Raw genomic sequence first — 14,388 nt, 5'->3', positions numbered from 1 at the left:
TCACCAGTAGTGAAACGTCCAAATTTATCACTCATTACTACACATCTCAACAGCAATCAAGTAGTAATACCAGTAGGTTTTGTGTAGATCTTGTGTAGTAGTGAGTAGTATTTCAGTCGTACTTTTTCATGAGGGTTATTACATCTACCCCTGAGTCCAGGTTGACATACTATAACTGCCMAACACAACTGTACATCAGAAAGAAAAGTAATGCAAGTTTTGAAGTAGCCTAGGCAGCTTACATGGACAATTCGGTCTCTCTTTGCGCAGTTGCATTCCTTGCATAGTATCCACACTGTTGACGAGGAGGGAGGAAGAAGAAGGGAGGGAGAGAGGAGTCAACTTCTGCGAGGGGAGGAAACCGACGGATATTTTTCGCCTGAGCGACAAAAGCCGTCAACTCTGGAATCAGTGTGCAAGATGCATCCTCTAAAGGCAAACCTCGACAAACTTGTCAGGGGAGTAACGCACTGAAGAACAGCACATCGAATTTGCAACTCTTTTGCATTCACTTCTACGCATGAAGTTAATCAGAAGACTCGTAGAAGAACAGTAAGACGATAAAAGAACAATATACTAACATCATTTTGGGAAGGGCAACTAACTGTTCTAAGGCGTCATCATCTGTGACCCTGAACTTAAAGTGGACTAGTAAATAAATCATTGTAATTGAACAACAGCTAAGTAGCTTTTTTCGAGTCCWTTTGAATTCTGGGAGGATTATCAAGTAAAAACTCATTATTTTCTTACCCCGTGGTGACGAATGACTATGAAGGCGGTGACAGTGCCACGTTTAAGACTGCGTCTGTGATGGGCTGAGCAAGCGAAACTGAAGTCATTTTGTTGGTTTTCTACATTGTAACGGTTTTAGAGTTATGACGGAGGTTTTTGACGTGGTCTTGGCCACTATTCCTTATATTAGCATGTCCCCCCATATGCCTACAAGTTAATGATTTATTTGAAATAGTTATTTTACCCGGTTCATGGTGGGCAATGTTATTCCAAAGTCCATGACTTCACTACAACGTCCCACTCCTTCTCAGAATGCTGGACTGACTGCTGAGGAATGGCATCGGCGATATTCGAGGGGACGTCTCTGGTCAACATGTTTGTCAAGGATTGCTGGGTGAACGGGATCCGTAGACTGATCATAAGTCAGCGAGGAGAGGAAGAAGAATTCTACGAGATCAGAACCGAGTGGTCAGACAGAAACGTTTTGTATTTGCACAGGAGTTATTCAGATTTTGGGAGATTGTTCAAAAGACTGGTTGAATCATTCCCTGAGGACAGAAGAGCTCTATCCAAGTCCCCGCTTATAGAAGGTTGGTATAGTGTACCCCATGCCACTGGAAATTGGGTTTAATCAATTAATAAATTAAGTAATGAATTATATGGTCCTTTGAAGACAATAGCCACAATACAATTCAGATGTTTTTTCTACTAATTGGCCTTTTGACCAATCACATAKGATCTTTTCACATCAGCTCTTTTTCATAGCTGATGTGATTGGTGAAAAGACCAATTAGTAAAAAAAATTAAAAAAAGATCAGCCAATGTTTTGAAGTGTTGAGAACTTTGTCATTAATTATTGTATTCAAATGGGCATTTTTGACAGGTGGGAATTATATGGGCACATTTGATATAGATAGATCAGTTGATACAGTGGATAAATAAGGACTAATTGTTGTTTTCATGACCCAGGTAGACACTGTCCGTTTAATAATTGATTGGGTCCACTTTGGAGTGACACATAATACCAGACCTATCAAATAGCTGCTCTTTGGTCTACATGATTCCGGATACTGTTTTAGGTTCTCTGGGAACCCCCTAACATGATTGACTGGAACTTAAGTCAAGAGCAATAGGACTGATTTAACTGGCTATCACTAGGCTATCCTTTATCACTTATCAGCAGCACCTTTTTGGTTGTTTGGTTTTCAGAGCTGGAGGCTATGGGTTAGGTTTATAATAGCACAGGCTAACTGCCAAAATGAAAATCATATTGGAAAAGGTTAATGTGTGGATTTGTCAGTGAACATTTTGGATAAATCAGGAGGTGMCCTATCCATTGCATATTGGCTTTAATAATGTTGAGGCAACGCTGAAAGGCTCAGTTACTCCCCCTATCGAGTGTTTGTGGACCATTTCAATAATACATGAAATMTTATCAAATGTTTAGGTTTTGATTTGGCTAATCTACTGTATGTCCTGCGTGATTGAATTGTTGACCAGCTTGTTCTGCAATAGAAGCAGATCCTATCCCGTAGTAATGGGTAAAGATAAACAGAACCCTCAGACAGTTGGAAAGGATTGTGACACATGAAAGCCAAACACACGGCCCTGGGTTGTGTACCTCTTGCTGCCCTGTCTGTCACGATGGTTTTCTGACATTGCCCAGGCTGGGTGCTGTCTGGCAGGATGCCCAGCTCATGCCACGTCTATGCCCAGCTAGCACATAACATTCTGAGAACCATATGTTTCTTAGAGCTTGGTGAGAGCGTGGTTCTTCAGCACAACACTTTCTGCAGGTTTCCACGTGGTTCTGTTTCAAGTCAATGTTCAGAGAATGTTAAGAAACAACGTTCTTCTGTGTGAATTTCTGTACTTCCGCATAACATTTTCTGCAGCTCTGTTGGCCACGCCCACTAATTGGCCACACCTGATCTTAATGTGTGCTTATTTCCTTTGAAATGAAGCAGAGCCTTTTTGAATAGACTAAAATGAACAGCTTCGTATGAGTAAAAAAAACAACAACAAAAAACATGGCAGGCCAGCTCCATTCTGGTGGCGCAGTGGGCTAATTCCATGGATAGAGAACAGGATATCATATGTTTGAATCTCACTGATGCCATGCCACGATAAAAAAAAATATGTGTTTGCATGATTAAAGCATAAGCAAATAAATGTTTATCTGCTTGGAGTTGAAAACAGTTATCCCAAACTAAGCTAGCAGTGTTATTAAAAGTCTTATTGAAACATTCAGTGAAAGGAACCTCCCTGCTATACCTAAAAATTTACATTCCCAGAACAGGCCCCCCKAAAATATTTTGTTCTCAGAACGTTTAAAAAACGTTCAGTTTTGTCAGTCATGAACCTTATGGCTTCGTTCCCAGAACCAATGYGAAACCAAAAACGTATGTTCCCACAACTTCCAAGGAACCAAATGTGATAGCTGGGTGTTCACCCTGCACAGCCTCTCTGGTACTTCTATTTTGTCTGTGTCCGCTCAGCCTACAGCAAGTGTGTTTTGTAAACTGTCCCCCCACGCCAGCCTTTTTGTGGCGACTGGAATGCTCTGCTTCCTTCCCATACACAGAAATAGCTGTCACTGCTGAGGATTGTCTCTTCTCCTTTCTCGGCTGTGTGTGATGCAAAACGACTKATTTTGCACTTCTTCTTTTCCTGGTGTCTCATCGTCCATTCTCATGTCTTGTTGTTTGAGATACGAATGGAGGGAGATGGGTATTGAAATAGGGACTTCATCCAAGTAGAGTTGAATCATGTCAGTGATGGATAGCTGGCCACAGATTAATCCCATTCCGTTTCCCCATGCCCTTTAATTACCACCTCGGCTCGATATTTTATTTAGATCCGTCTTCTAATTGGCACTCAGATGAAAAGTGGACCTAGCTCGAGCTGTCCTTGCTTCCATACGCTGTGTTCTTTATTCACACTGTTTCTGGCCCTACTCTTGTMTCTGTGCTGTACCTAGGCAACAAGAGAGGCGTGCAGAACTTCTAGGGAACTTTCAGGCTGAGGTCATTGTGGTGAGAGGGTGATATACAGGCCTTGCTGAAGGAGTGGGCCTCCTATATTTAGGCTAACCCCTACTGTGGCCTGCTTAGGCCTTCATCATCAGTCACCTGACATGTGACCCTGGAGTGGGCATCACAGACAGGAAGTGATGTGCTGGTTCTGCTGGCATGAGAGCCAGTCACGAGGGCACCGCCCAAACATCTAGACATAACTGACTCAGACTGGTGACGGAGAGGACAGCCGAGAACTCTGTTTAAAGGCTTAACCTAAGACTTATGGAATTTGGTGCTCTGTATCTAATAATCAAACGGCAACACCTTATGGAACATACTCATCTAACCGGGGAGATGGTGGTTAGATAATGTTGCAGTACATGACACTACTAAAGGCTATAATGTTGTAGTATCATGCTGACATGGGCCGGTCTGKTGTGCTGTAGGATGTTATTGTGAAATAGCTGTTGATAATGTCTTATAAATGTTGAAATATCATGTGTAAGGATGATGTGGAGGCTCATGCTTCCTGTCATGTTGTCTGTCCTCCTGCCATGGTTGATATGCAAATGGCAGCACAAACAGGTATCACATGAAGTAGTTTTAATTGTGTAGCTACACTTTTTCATGGCATTGTAAGCCTGTTTAATTACGAAATCCATTACCATAAATGGTTGTAGCTACACTTAAAAAAACGAGAAAGTAATAATATGCTCGTGACAATGGGCAGGAAAACATAGATTTTTGTTGGTAAAGATACTAGCAGTATCTGTGCAGTGTTCCTCAGCCAACTAAATGTAGGCTATGAACTACTGTTGGCCTATTTCTTGGCTACAGGCAAATTCTTTGATGTGCACATGGGAACAGTTTGAATGGCCAGAATGCTGGTACAATTATTAGACCAATTTGGCCCCATACTTATAGTGTTACACAAGCAGAACAGAAAACACAAGTTTAGTGTTTCCCTCTTCAACGAGATTCCAGGAAGTGGAGACAGGAAATMGACTCTTCCACAGGAAGTGAGGACATGCACTCAGGGAGCCTGGTCGGAACAAACACAGCTGGTTTTAGTTTCAAAATATTTCATGGCTTATTTTCAGATGACCACCATTTCTATACATTTAGCTTCAAATTTGAAATATAATTAATTGAGAGAGGAATATGTTTAGTGGTTGTGTTCCATTTTAAATCTACAACTTTATTTTGGCTTTCCACGCCAGCGCTCATGTTGCTCACGTTTCCATATCAAAGGTGAAATCCTGTGGACAGATTTCCAAACATCTGTTTACATGGAAAACAGCGAGGCGGTTTCGAGTTGTCTGAGGACAGTTATCTTCATGTTTGTTGCATTTGGGCAACCGCCATGTGTGGCGTAGATTTGTTGCTTTTTCCTTGAGGCTATGCTCCCAGGGTTATTAGGCATGTCTTTCAAATGAAACATCCAATAAAGAAGAGAAGACCATATAATATTCAAAATGGCACACTAACTCTACCATGACATAACCAAGAATACTAATCATACGTCTAAGCCTATGATTTAAAAAAAWCAATAAACCTCTTATTTGCAGACAAACAAGCACTTATTGGTCGTTATATCTTTTTTTTATAGGCTCTTGCTGGTTTGGACAAACCGAGCTGTTTATATCTCTTAAAAAGAAGAATATGATCCTGGAACCCTGTGAGGTACAGCCCTGGGTGGGGGATTCAATGGGTGCCTCTCAAATTGCATCATATTCCCTATACAGTGTGCACTACTTGTTTTTTTTACCAAAAACAACCATTTCATGACCTAATCACTCCTCAAACCCTGGGGCATAATGTCATGACTATGGGCCATTAGAAATGAATGAGATTGTTACATCAGCAGAGCGCTGCCTCACATCCTCGTACGCAGCCCTCTATCTATCCGAAGGGAGCAGCTCTGTGGCTGCATCGTGCGTACTAGTCGCATCACCTCAGCCAGACCTCATCAGTAGTTTTCTGGAGGATCGTCATCATCAACCTCACTATCGTAGTCATCATGACTATGAATGGCCGTACATGATATTTTGGGACTAGTTGGAACTGGAAAGCAGAACTAATGAGTCATYGTCACTCGTTTTCACTCTGCATCATTGGATTGTAAAGGCTTAAGTACWTATTCACCTCACACATCCCCCTGTTTATTATAGGTCCAAACCAACTAAGCAGGCTACTTTCCACTCTTTTTTTGGACATGTTTTCAGATGTATCCCTTGTYCATCTCATACTTTGCCAATATTAAAGTCCTCATTGCTAGTGCTTATTCCCGAAGTGAAACTTTCCACCCAGCTTCTAAATCCTCTCTTATACCTTGCATTGTTAATCCATGTGTCATGCTGCTGAGGTAGATGGGTGTTCTGTACGTCTATACTGCAGTTTCCCTATATTCTGCTGTTACCACTTTACAGATTCTGTGCTGCCTATTACCTAGCATTTACTGAGCCATGTTGGCATTCTTGCTGGTTACCCTATTTGTGACACGTGCAGTTGCGTGCTCTTAAAACTATGTCCACTTAACTTAGAGGTCTATTTGTGTTTCTCTGCACTTGCCATGCCCAGAACAAATATCACAGGAGCATTGTGAATATAAAAGGTTCTCATTTAACTGATTGCCACCTTTTCAATTATATATTTTTTGGCAACCTTTTTTACATGAGTAAAGTTGAATTGGGCCCTCCTCCCATTTAGCCTTTGTTGTGTGTCCTGTCCTGTGGATAGATAAGATGCTAGTTGACGCAAAGGTCAAAGTAGCTGCCCTATTGTTATGGTGGATGCACATATAGGATTTGCCTCATGTTCTCTCAGTAGGAGAGTTATTTTGGTCTGAAAGCTCAGGCTGTCTCGAAATGATGGCGTGTGGTTTGTCTTGGGAATCAAATCGACTTTAAATGTGTACCTTGTTTGTTACCTGAGAATTTACTTGAGACCTAAGCTTTTCAGTTGTGAGATTAATACAATAAAAGTGGTAATAACCATGTAATAACCATTGACTCTGCGTTATGTTTGTGTCATTTTGTGTTTAGGTCTGGTTAAGATTAAAGAGGCCAATGACATTGAGCTGAAACTAAATGAGGTGGAGAAGCTACTTAAGAATGCCATCAACATGCCATGGAAGGTGGGTCACTACTAGTCTAGTACCGCCCTCTGTACACATTTGGATTTGATTAACTTGTATGCAAACCTATTCATTTATACACCTTCCAACATACCACATTTGACTCAGATTAGTTATAATGCATTGTGTATGGTTCTCCTAAATAGAACCCATGCTCATACTATCTGTACTGTCTTTCTCCACAGTATTCTAGGTCAGAGGTGGTGTTGACATTCTTTGAGCGATCACCGCTGGACCAAGTGCTGAAGAATGACAARGTCCACAAGATCCAGCCATGCTTCCAGAGTCCATACAAGATATCAGGTATTGATTCGTGGTGAAACACAGGGAAAACACTCCGCTTTCTTCCCAGTATTAACTGGGGCTCCCGAGTGGCGCAGCGGTCTAAGGCACTGCATCTCAGTGCTAGAGGCATCACTACAGACCCTGGTTTGATTCCAGGCTGTATCACAACCGGCCATGACGGGTAGGCTGTCATTGTAAATAAGAATTGGTTCTTAACTGACTTGCCTAGTTAAATAAAAWWAAAAAACYGAGTAACTTTCCTTTTAACCACCCAAACAACCAATGCAATTCAACAACAACAGCATGCCCCACTTGACTTCCGAACCAGGAAACCTCTGAGTAATGGTTAATATAGGATAAGATAAGCTGGAATTGTYTTGTCTGTTTTCACAGAAATGTGCCTTGCGTTATAAAGAATTCCTTACAGGACATATAAACAACAGACAAAACATGGGGTAGACTGTTCATGTCCTAAACTGTAGAATGTGTTCTGTGCCCTACAGAGATCATGCGTTCCAATGGCTTCTGTCTGGCCAACACTGAGACAATCGTGTTTGATGAGAGTCTGCCACAGGACGAAGAGAGACCCTCATCCACTGACTCTGCTGCTGGCTCTGCAGAACACCTGTAAGTAACACGTGACTTTACGACTTCTTTTACCTGTTAGATTCACCTTACCAGTCAGTATCAATGTCATTGTGTATTGAGACAAATGGGCATTTCTTCAACCTCATAACAGAGGTGAAATTGTGTGTGCGGTAGTTATTTTTATATTTCTAAACAAATGTTGTAACTCCCTGCACCACAAAACCAGAGATGCATGGCAGTATCACACGTTAAGCCCATTTTATTCTTCAACCTCAGTCATTCAGGTTTTCTCCTGAATTTAGGCCTATTTTATACAAACATGATATATCCTGTTACTTTTCGTATAGTTCACATTCTCTTTACTACACACACACCTACAGGGACCTTTTAGGATCACAAGTGTTTGTGTGTGCCCTTTTGAGTATGTGAGTACCATGCATTCCTTGAATTTCAAAGCGGTTCCAGGGTCCCCCTCAGGAAATGTCTCAGTGCKCCTCTTCCTTCCCTGGGTGGGGTGTGAGGAGGGAAGCTAGGGAGGGGCCTTTARTCAGTCTCCACAACAAAATACTTTTCACCAAATATTACAATGCGGAAATGTCATATTGCTCAAGTGATACCAAGATGGCGTAGCAGTCAGACCTTTGTCTGTACATTATGCCTTGAATCTATTATATCGAGCCCAGAAACCTGCTCCTTTTACTCTGTTCCGAACGTACTAGACGACCAGTTCTTATAGCCTTTAGCCGTACCCTTATCCTACTCCTCCTTTGGTGATGTAGAGGTTAATCCAGGACCTGCAGTGCCTAGCTCCACTCCTATTCKCCAGGTGATCTCATTTGTTGACTTCWGTAACCTTYAAAGCCTTGGTTTKATGCATGTTAACATTAGAAGCCTCCTCCCTAAGTTTGTTTTATTCACTGCTTTAGCACACTCTGCCAACCCGGATGTCTTAGCCATGTCTGAATCCTGGCTTAGGAAGACCACCAAAACCCCTAAAATTTCCATCCCAAACTATAACATTTTCCGCCAAGATAGAACTGCCAAAGTGGGCGGAGTTGCAATCTACTGCAGAGATAGCCTGCAGAGTTCTGTCTTATTATCCAGGTCTGTACCCAAACAATTCGAGCTTCTACTTTTAAAAATCCACCTTTCCAGAAACAAGTCTCTCACCCTTGCCGCTTGCTATAAACCACCCTCTGCCCCCAGCTGTGACCTGGACACCATATGTGAATTGATTGCCCCAATCTATCTTCAGAGCTCGTGCTGCTAGGTGACCTAAACTGGGACATGCTTAACACCCAGGCCATCCTACAATCTAAGCTTGATGCCCTCAATCTCACACAAATTATCAATGAACCTACCAGGTACAACCCCAAATCCGTAAACATGGGCACCCTCATAGATCTCATCCTAACCAACCTGCCCTCCAAATACACCTCTGCTGTTTTCAACCAAGATCTCAGCGATTACTGCCTCATTGCCTGCATCCGTAATGGGTCTGTGGTCAAGCGACCACCCCTCCTCACTGTCAAACGCTCCCTAAAACACTTCAGCGAGCAGGCCTTTCTAATCGACCTGGCCGGGGTATCCTGGAATGATACTGACCTCATCCCGTCAGTAAAGGATGCCTGGTTATTCTTTAAAAGTGCCTTCCTCGCCATCTTAAATTAGCATGCCCCATTATTATTTTTTTAACCAGGAACAGATATAGCCCTTGGTTCACTCCAGACCCGACTGCCCTTGACCAGCACAAAATCATCCTGTGGCGTACTGCATTAGCATCGAATAGCCCCCGTGATATGCAACTTTTCAGGGAAGTTAGGAACCAATATACACAGGCAGTTAGGAAAGCTAAGGCTAGCTTTTTCAAACAGAAATTTGCATCCTGTAGCACAAACTCAAAAAAGTTCTGGGACACAAGTCCATGGAGAATAAGAACACCTCCTCCCAGCTGCCCATTGCACTGAGGCTAGGAAACACTGTCACCACCGATAAATCCACTAGAATTGAGAATTTCAAGAGGCATTTTTCTACGGCTGGCTATGCTTTCCACCTGGCTACCCCTACCACGGTCAACTGCCCGGCACCCCCCACAGCAACTCTCCCAAGCCTCCCCCATTTCTCCTTCACCCAAATCCAGATAGCTGATGTTATGAAAGAGCTGCAAAATCTGGACCCCTACAAATCAGCCAGGCTAGACAATCTGGACCCTCTCTTTCTAAAATTATCTGCCGAAATTGTTGCTATTACTAGCCTGTTCAACCTCTTTCGTATCGTCTGAGATTCCCAAAGATTGGAAAGCTGTCGTGATCATCTCCCTCTTCAAAGGGAGAGACACTCTAGACCCAAACTGCTACAGACCTATATCTACCCTACCCTGCCTTTCTAAGGTCTTCGAAAGCAAAGTTAACAAACAGATTACCGACCATTTCGAATCCCACCGTACCTTCTCCGCTATGCAATCTGGTTTCAGAGCTGGTCATGGGTCCACCTCAGCCACGCTCAAGGTCCMAAACYATATCATAACCGCCATCGATAAGAGACATTACTGTGTAGCCGTATTCATCGACCTGGCCAAGGCTTTCGACTCTGTCAATCACCACATTCTTATCGGCAGACTAAACAACCTTGGTTTCTCAAATGACTGCCTCGCCTGGTTCACCAACTACTTCTCTGATATAGTTCAGTGTGTCAAATCAGAGGGCCTGTTGTCTGGACCTCTGGCAGTCTCTATGGGGGTGCCACAGGGTTCAATTCTCGGGCCGACTCTTTTCTCTGTATATATCAATGATGTCGCTCTTACTGCTGGTGATTCTCTGATCCACCTCTACGCAGACAAGACCATTCTGTATACTTCTGGCCCTTCTTTGGACACTGTGTTAACAAACCTCCAGACGAGCTTCAATGCCATACAGCTCTCCTTCCGTTGCCTCCAACTGCTCTTAAATGCAAGTAAAACTAAATGCATGCTCTTCAACCGATCGCTGCCCGCACCTGCCCGCTCGTTCAGCATCACTACTCTGGGTGGTTCTGACTTAMAATATGTGGACAATTACAAATACCTAGGTATCTGGTTAGACTGTAAACTCTCCTTCCAGACTCACATTAAGCATCTCCAATCCAAAATTAAATCTAGAATCGGCTTCCTATTTTGCAACAAAGCATCCTTCACTCATGCTGCCAAAGATGCCCTTGTAAAATTGACCATCCCACCGATCCTTGACTTCGACGATATAATTTACAAAATAGCCTCCAACACTCTACTCAACAAATTGGATGCAGTCTATCACAGTGCCATCCGTTTTGTCACCAAAGCCCCATACACTACCCACCATTGCGACCTGTACGCTCTCGTTGGCTGGCCCTCGCTTCATACTCCTCGCCAAACCCACTGGATTCAGGTCATCTACCAGTCACTGCTAGGTAAAGCCCCGCCTTATCTCAGCTCACTGGTCACCATAGCAACACCCACACGTAGCACGCGCTCCAGCAGGTATATTTCACTCGTCATCCCCAAAGCCAACGCTTTCTTTGGCCGCCTTTCCTTCCAATTCTCTGCTGCCAATGACTGGAACAAATTGCAAAAATCACTGAAGCTGGAGTCTTATATCTCCCTCTCTAAGTTTAAGCATCAGCTGTCAGAGCAGCTTACAGATCACTGTACCTGTATACAGCCAATCTGTAAATAGCACACCCAATTACCTCATCCCCATATTGTTACTTATCCTCTTGCACTTTTGTACCCCAGTATCTCTATTCTCTACTTGCACATCTGTCATTCCAGTGTTAATGCTAAATTGTAATTATTTCACCTCCATGGCCTATTTATTGCCTTACCTCCCTACATTTGCACACACTGTACATTGATTTTTCTATTGTGTTATTGASTGTACGTTTGTTTGTAACTGTGTTTTGTCGGACTGCTTTGCTTTATCTTGGCCAGGTGCAGTTGTAAATGAGAACTTGTTCTCAACTGGCCTACCTGGTTAAATAAAGGTGAAATTTAAAAGGAAAAAAAGTGAATGTTACACAAGTGCAGGATCATATCATACAAGACAATTTTACCTATAGTTAGAATTCATCACAGCAGTGGGATGGTGATGCTATTGTAAATAAAGGAATGTAGGCAAGATTGGAAGATAATTTCATGATGTTGTATAGTGCTTTGCTGTTTGGATTCAGTATATTGAACACATGTTTTAGTAGATTTAGTGTCTTAGTATGGGTTGACCACTTGGTCCATTCCTACTGGGCACAGATGTCAATTCAACATCTATTCCACATTGATTTAACGTAATTGAAATCATAGGACGTGGAAACAACTATGATTCAACCAGTGTGTGCCCAGTGAGTTGAGTGATACCCATGTCTGGCGTTTTCCTCTCTTAGGTACGAGGATGGCAGGGAGTTCCTGACGGTGGAACCAGACATCAGTGACGATGACTCAGATGCCTACGTCACAAACCTGTCTTACTACCATCTGGTCCCCTTTGAGACGGACATCCTGGAATGAGGAGCCAACATGGCTGACGGTTAGCATCACTGCCTGCTCAGATGCTGTCAGAAACCAAACCATGTCATGTGACCTAGCTGTGGACAGCTCTGTCCAGCATGTTGGCCACAAATGTTTCAGTAGCTGCACCTATTAACTTTGCTACTGCTGCTTATAGGCCAACGTTTGTCATGGCAGCTTTGTCTCTGTCGAATCGGAGAGCAGATCCTGGGGTTCAGCGGCTGTATGGACAGACAGACACACAGACTGTAGTGTTACTCACAGAAAGATTGTATAGAGAGAGATTTAATATCACTGGCTTACAAAGTCCAATGTCTGTGATATCACCAGTGTGCCTCATCCTCTATCCTCAAGTTGATGTCTCAAGATGGGGTTATAAGGAGATTGCCCATTTCTTGCTGATCAAACTGCTTCCTGTGTCCTCTCTCCTCCACAATTGTGCATTATAGTTTTCTGTGGGATTGAACTTGGTGTACTTCATAGAACTMTGTTCAGTATCAGCCTTAAACTGCAGTGTTGTCATTACAACCAGTATTATGAAAGATTGKCGTTTTATGTGGAGTGATAGTTTGACTTTTCTAATTGGGATTGAATGGGAAATTAACTTTTTTTGGTTCAATGTAACTTTTCTTCACCAAACCTATTGTTAGGATGACAGGTTAGGGATGTTATTGTGTTCAAAACATAAAATCAGAACACTACATCACTGTATGAATGACAGTACCAGWTTGGTTTGAGTAGCAAAAATGTAACAGTTGAGTAATCTTCATCTAGGGGATTGTTATCATGTGCATAGTGAGTGTTTTGCTGGTTCAAGCAAGGCCATGTCAGACCCTGTATTATGCTTTATAGGCTACTGTAATTCTACAACTCAGTCCAACAGCTGACTATAGTCTCTGTGTGGGAGTCGGCAGCGCAGCCAGCCACTGGAGGAACAAATCTTCTGTTTCTAAAGAAAACAAATGACAATGTTGTGTGGAAAACCACTAAGGGAATTTAGGCCAACACTGGATTTTTCTCTTCCTGTTCGGCAAATAAACATCAGTTTAACCACAGCCACAACACGATTTTCCCCAATATCACTAAATAAGACATCATTTGACACCAAACATGTGGGAATGGCACATTTGAAAATATGGCATGCCCCAACATTGTTTCTGTCCACATTTCAAGTCAAATTAAAGATTAAAAAAACAAAATAATTGACTCAGCATTTGTTTCCATTGAAGGTTTTCCAGCTGTCTGCACATTCAGCAGTCCTGTAGATGTAGTGGTAACTTGTTTAGTCGATCACACGTGTCCCTGTCTCCCTACAGAAGTGAGTCTAGCTTTTCTCTGTGTGAAGCTGCAGCAGCATTGAGCCCTCTGGCTACTGGGTATGTAGCTACGTAGCTAGCTAGCTGTCTGTCTTCCTCTGCTCTGTATTGTTCTGTAGCCACAGGGGTTTGCCCTCCCCTGAATCCACAGTCGCTGAACATTCTGAAACTTGGCACATGGGGCCTTTACCCGACCCTAAACTCCCCTCCCCTAGTTAGCAACACAGTCATGCCCATTGCTCAGCCCGTGAGAAAACCCAGYTCTTTCTCAACATGTGATACTATCCCACTTTTTTTTTKTCTTCCTGCTTTCTTCTCTATTTTCTCAGAGGCAGAGAGCCTAAAGAGGAGGAAAAGCACATATTTTTGGGCACTGGAGGTGGTTCTGTTGACTGGCTGCGTTGGAGAAATGGCACCACATCCTTCTTAATGCTCCCTAGGAGAGAAGGAAAATCCCACCACTAGCAACTCTATGCTGAAATAAGGAACTGGACTATTTAAAAGGAAAATTATACATTATGTATGGAACAGTTGATTGTATTCATTTCTGTTCCGAGTCAGTCTAGAACGTAGACATTGATTCGTGAAGGACCTTGTGCAGTGTGCATGCATCCATCCATCCATCCACCAGTCATGGCTAAACGGTACTCAACCAATCCCGCGTGGCCTCAGGAGTACCCAACCAAACTCCAGTACTCTGGTCTCTCCGCCACACGCTTTGAACACACCAGTATGTCAAGTTCAACAAAGTCCGACATCAGTGTGATCATTTGGAAGATGATGCTTTTTGTTTTGTTTTAT

General features: G+C 42.8%; 1 protein-coding gene across 2 annotated transcripts; it reads left to right on the top strand.

The window, feature by feature from the left end:
- The first annotated feature begins 328 nt into the window (after positions 1-328).
- On the top strand, positions 329-14,044 carry pxdc1b (PX domain containing 1b). 2 transcript variants are annotated; one of them, XM_023972816.2, is made up of 6 exons: positions 329-552; positions 1,044-1,322; positions 6,794-6,885; positions 7,071-7,188; positions 7,674-7,797; positions 12,148-12,828. In XM_023972816.2, exons 2-6 carry the CDS (start codon positions 1,067-1,069, stop codon positions 12,269-12,271), a joined length of 714 nt encoding a protein of 237 aa, XP_023828584.1. In that variant the 5' UTR covers positions 329-552; positions 1,044-1,066; the 3' UTR covers positions 12,272-12,828. The 2 variants fall into 2 exon arrangements, with proteins under 2 accessions (XP_023828584.1, XP_023828585.1); XM_023972817.2 differs by lacking the exon at positions 329-552 and adding an exon at positions 13,917-14,044 and having other exon boundaries at positions 594-1,322; positions 12,148-12,290.
- Positions 14,045-14,388: the final 344 nt, after the last annotated feature.

This window comes from Salvelinus sp. IW2-2015, linkage group LG27, assembly GCF_002910315.2.
Source record: "Salvelinus sp. IW2-2015 linkage group LG27, ASM291031v2, whole genome shotgun sequence".
Lineage (NCBI taxonomy): Eukaryota > Metazoa > Chordata > Actinopteri > Salmoniformes > Salmonidae > Salvelinus > Salvelinus sp. IW2-2015.
Note: the sequence above shows the minus strand (reverse complement) of the source record. Positions and strands in the feature narration are given on the sequence as shown.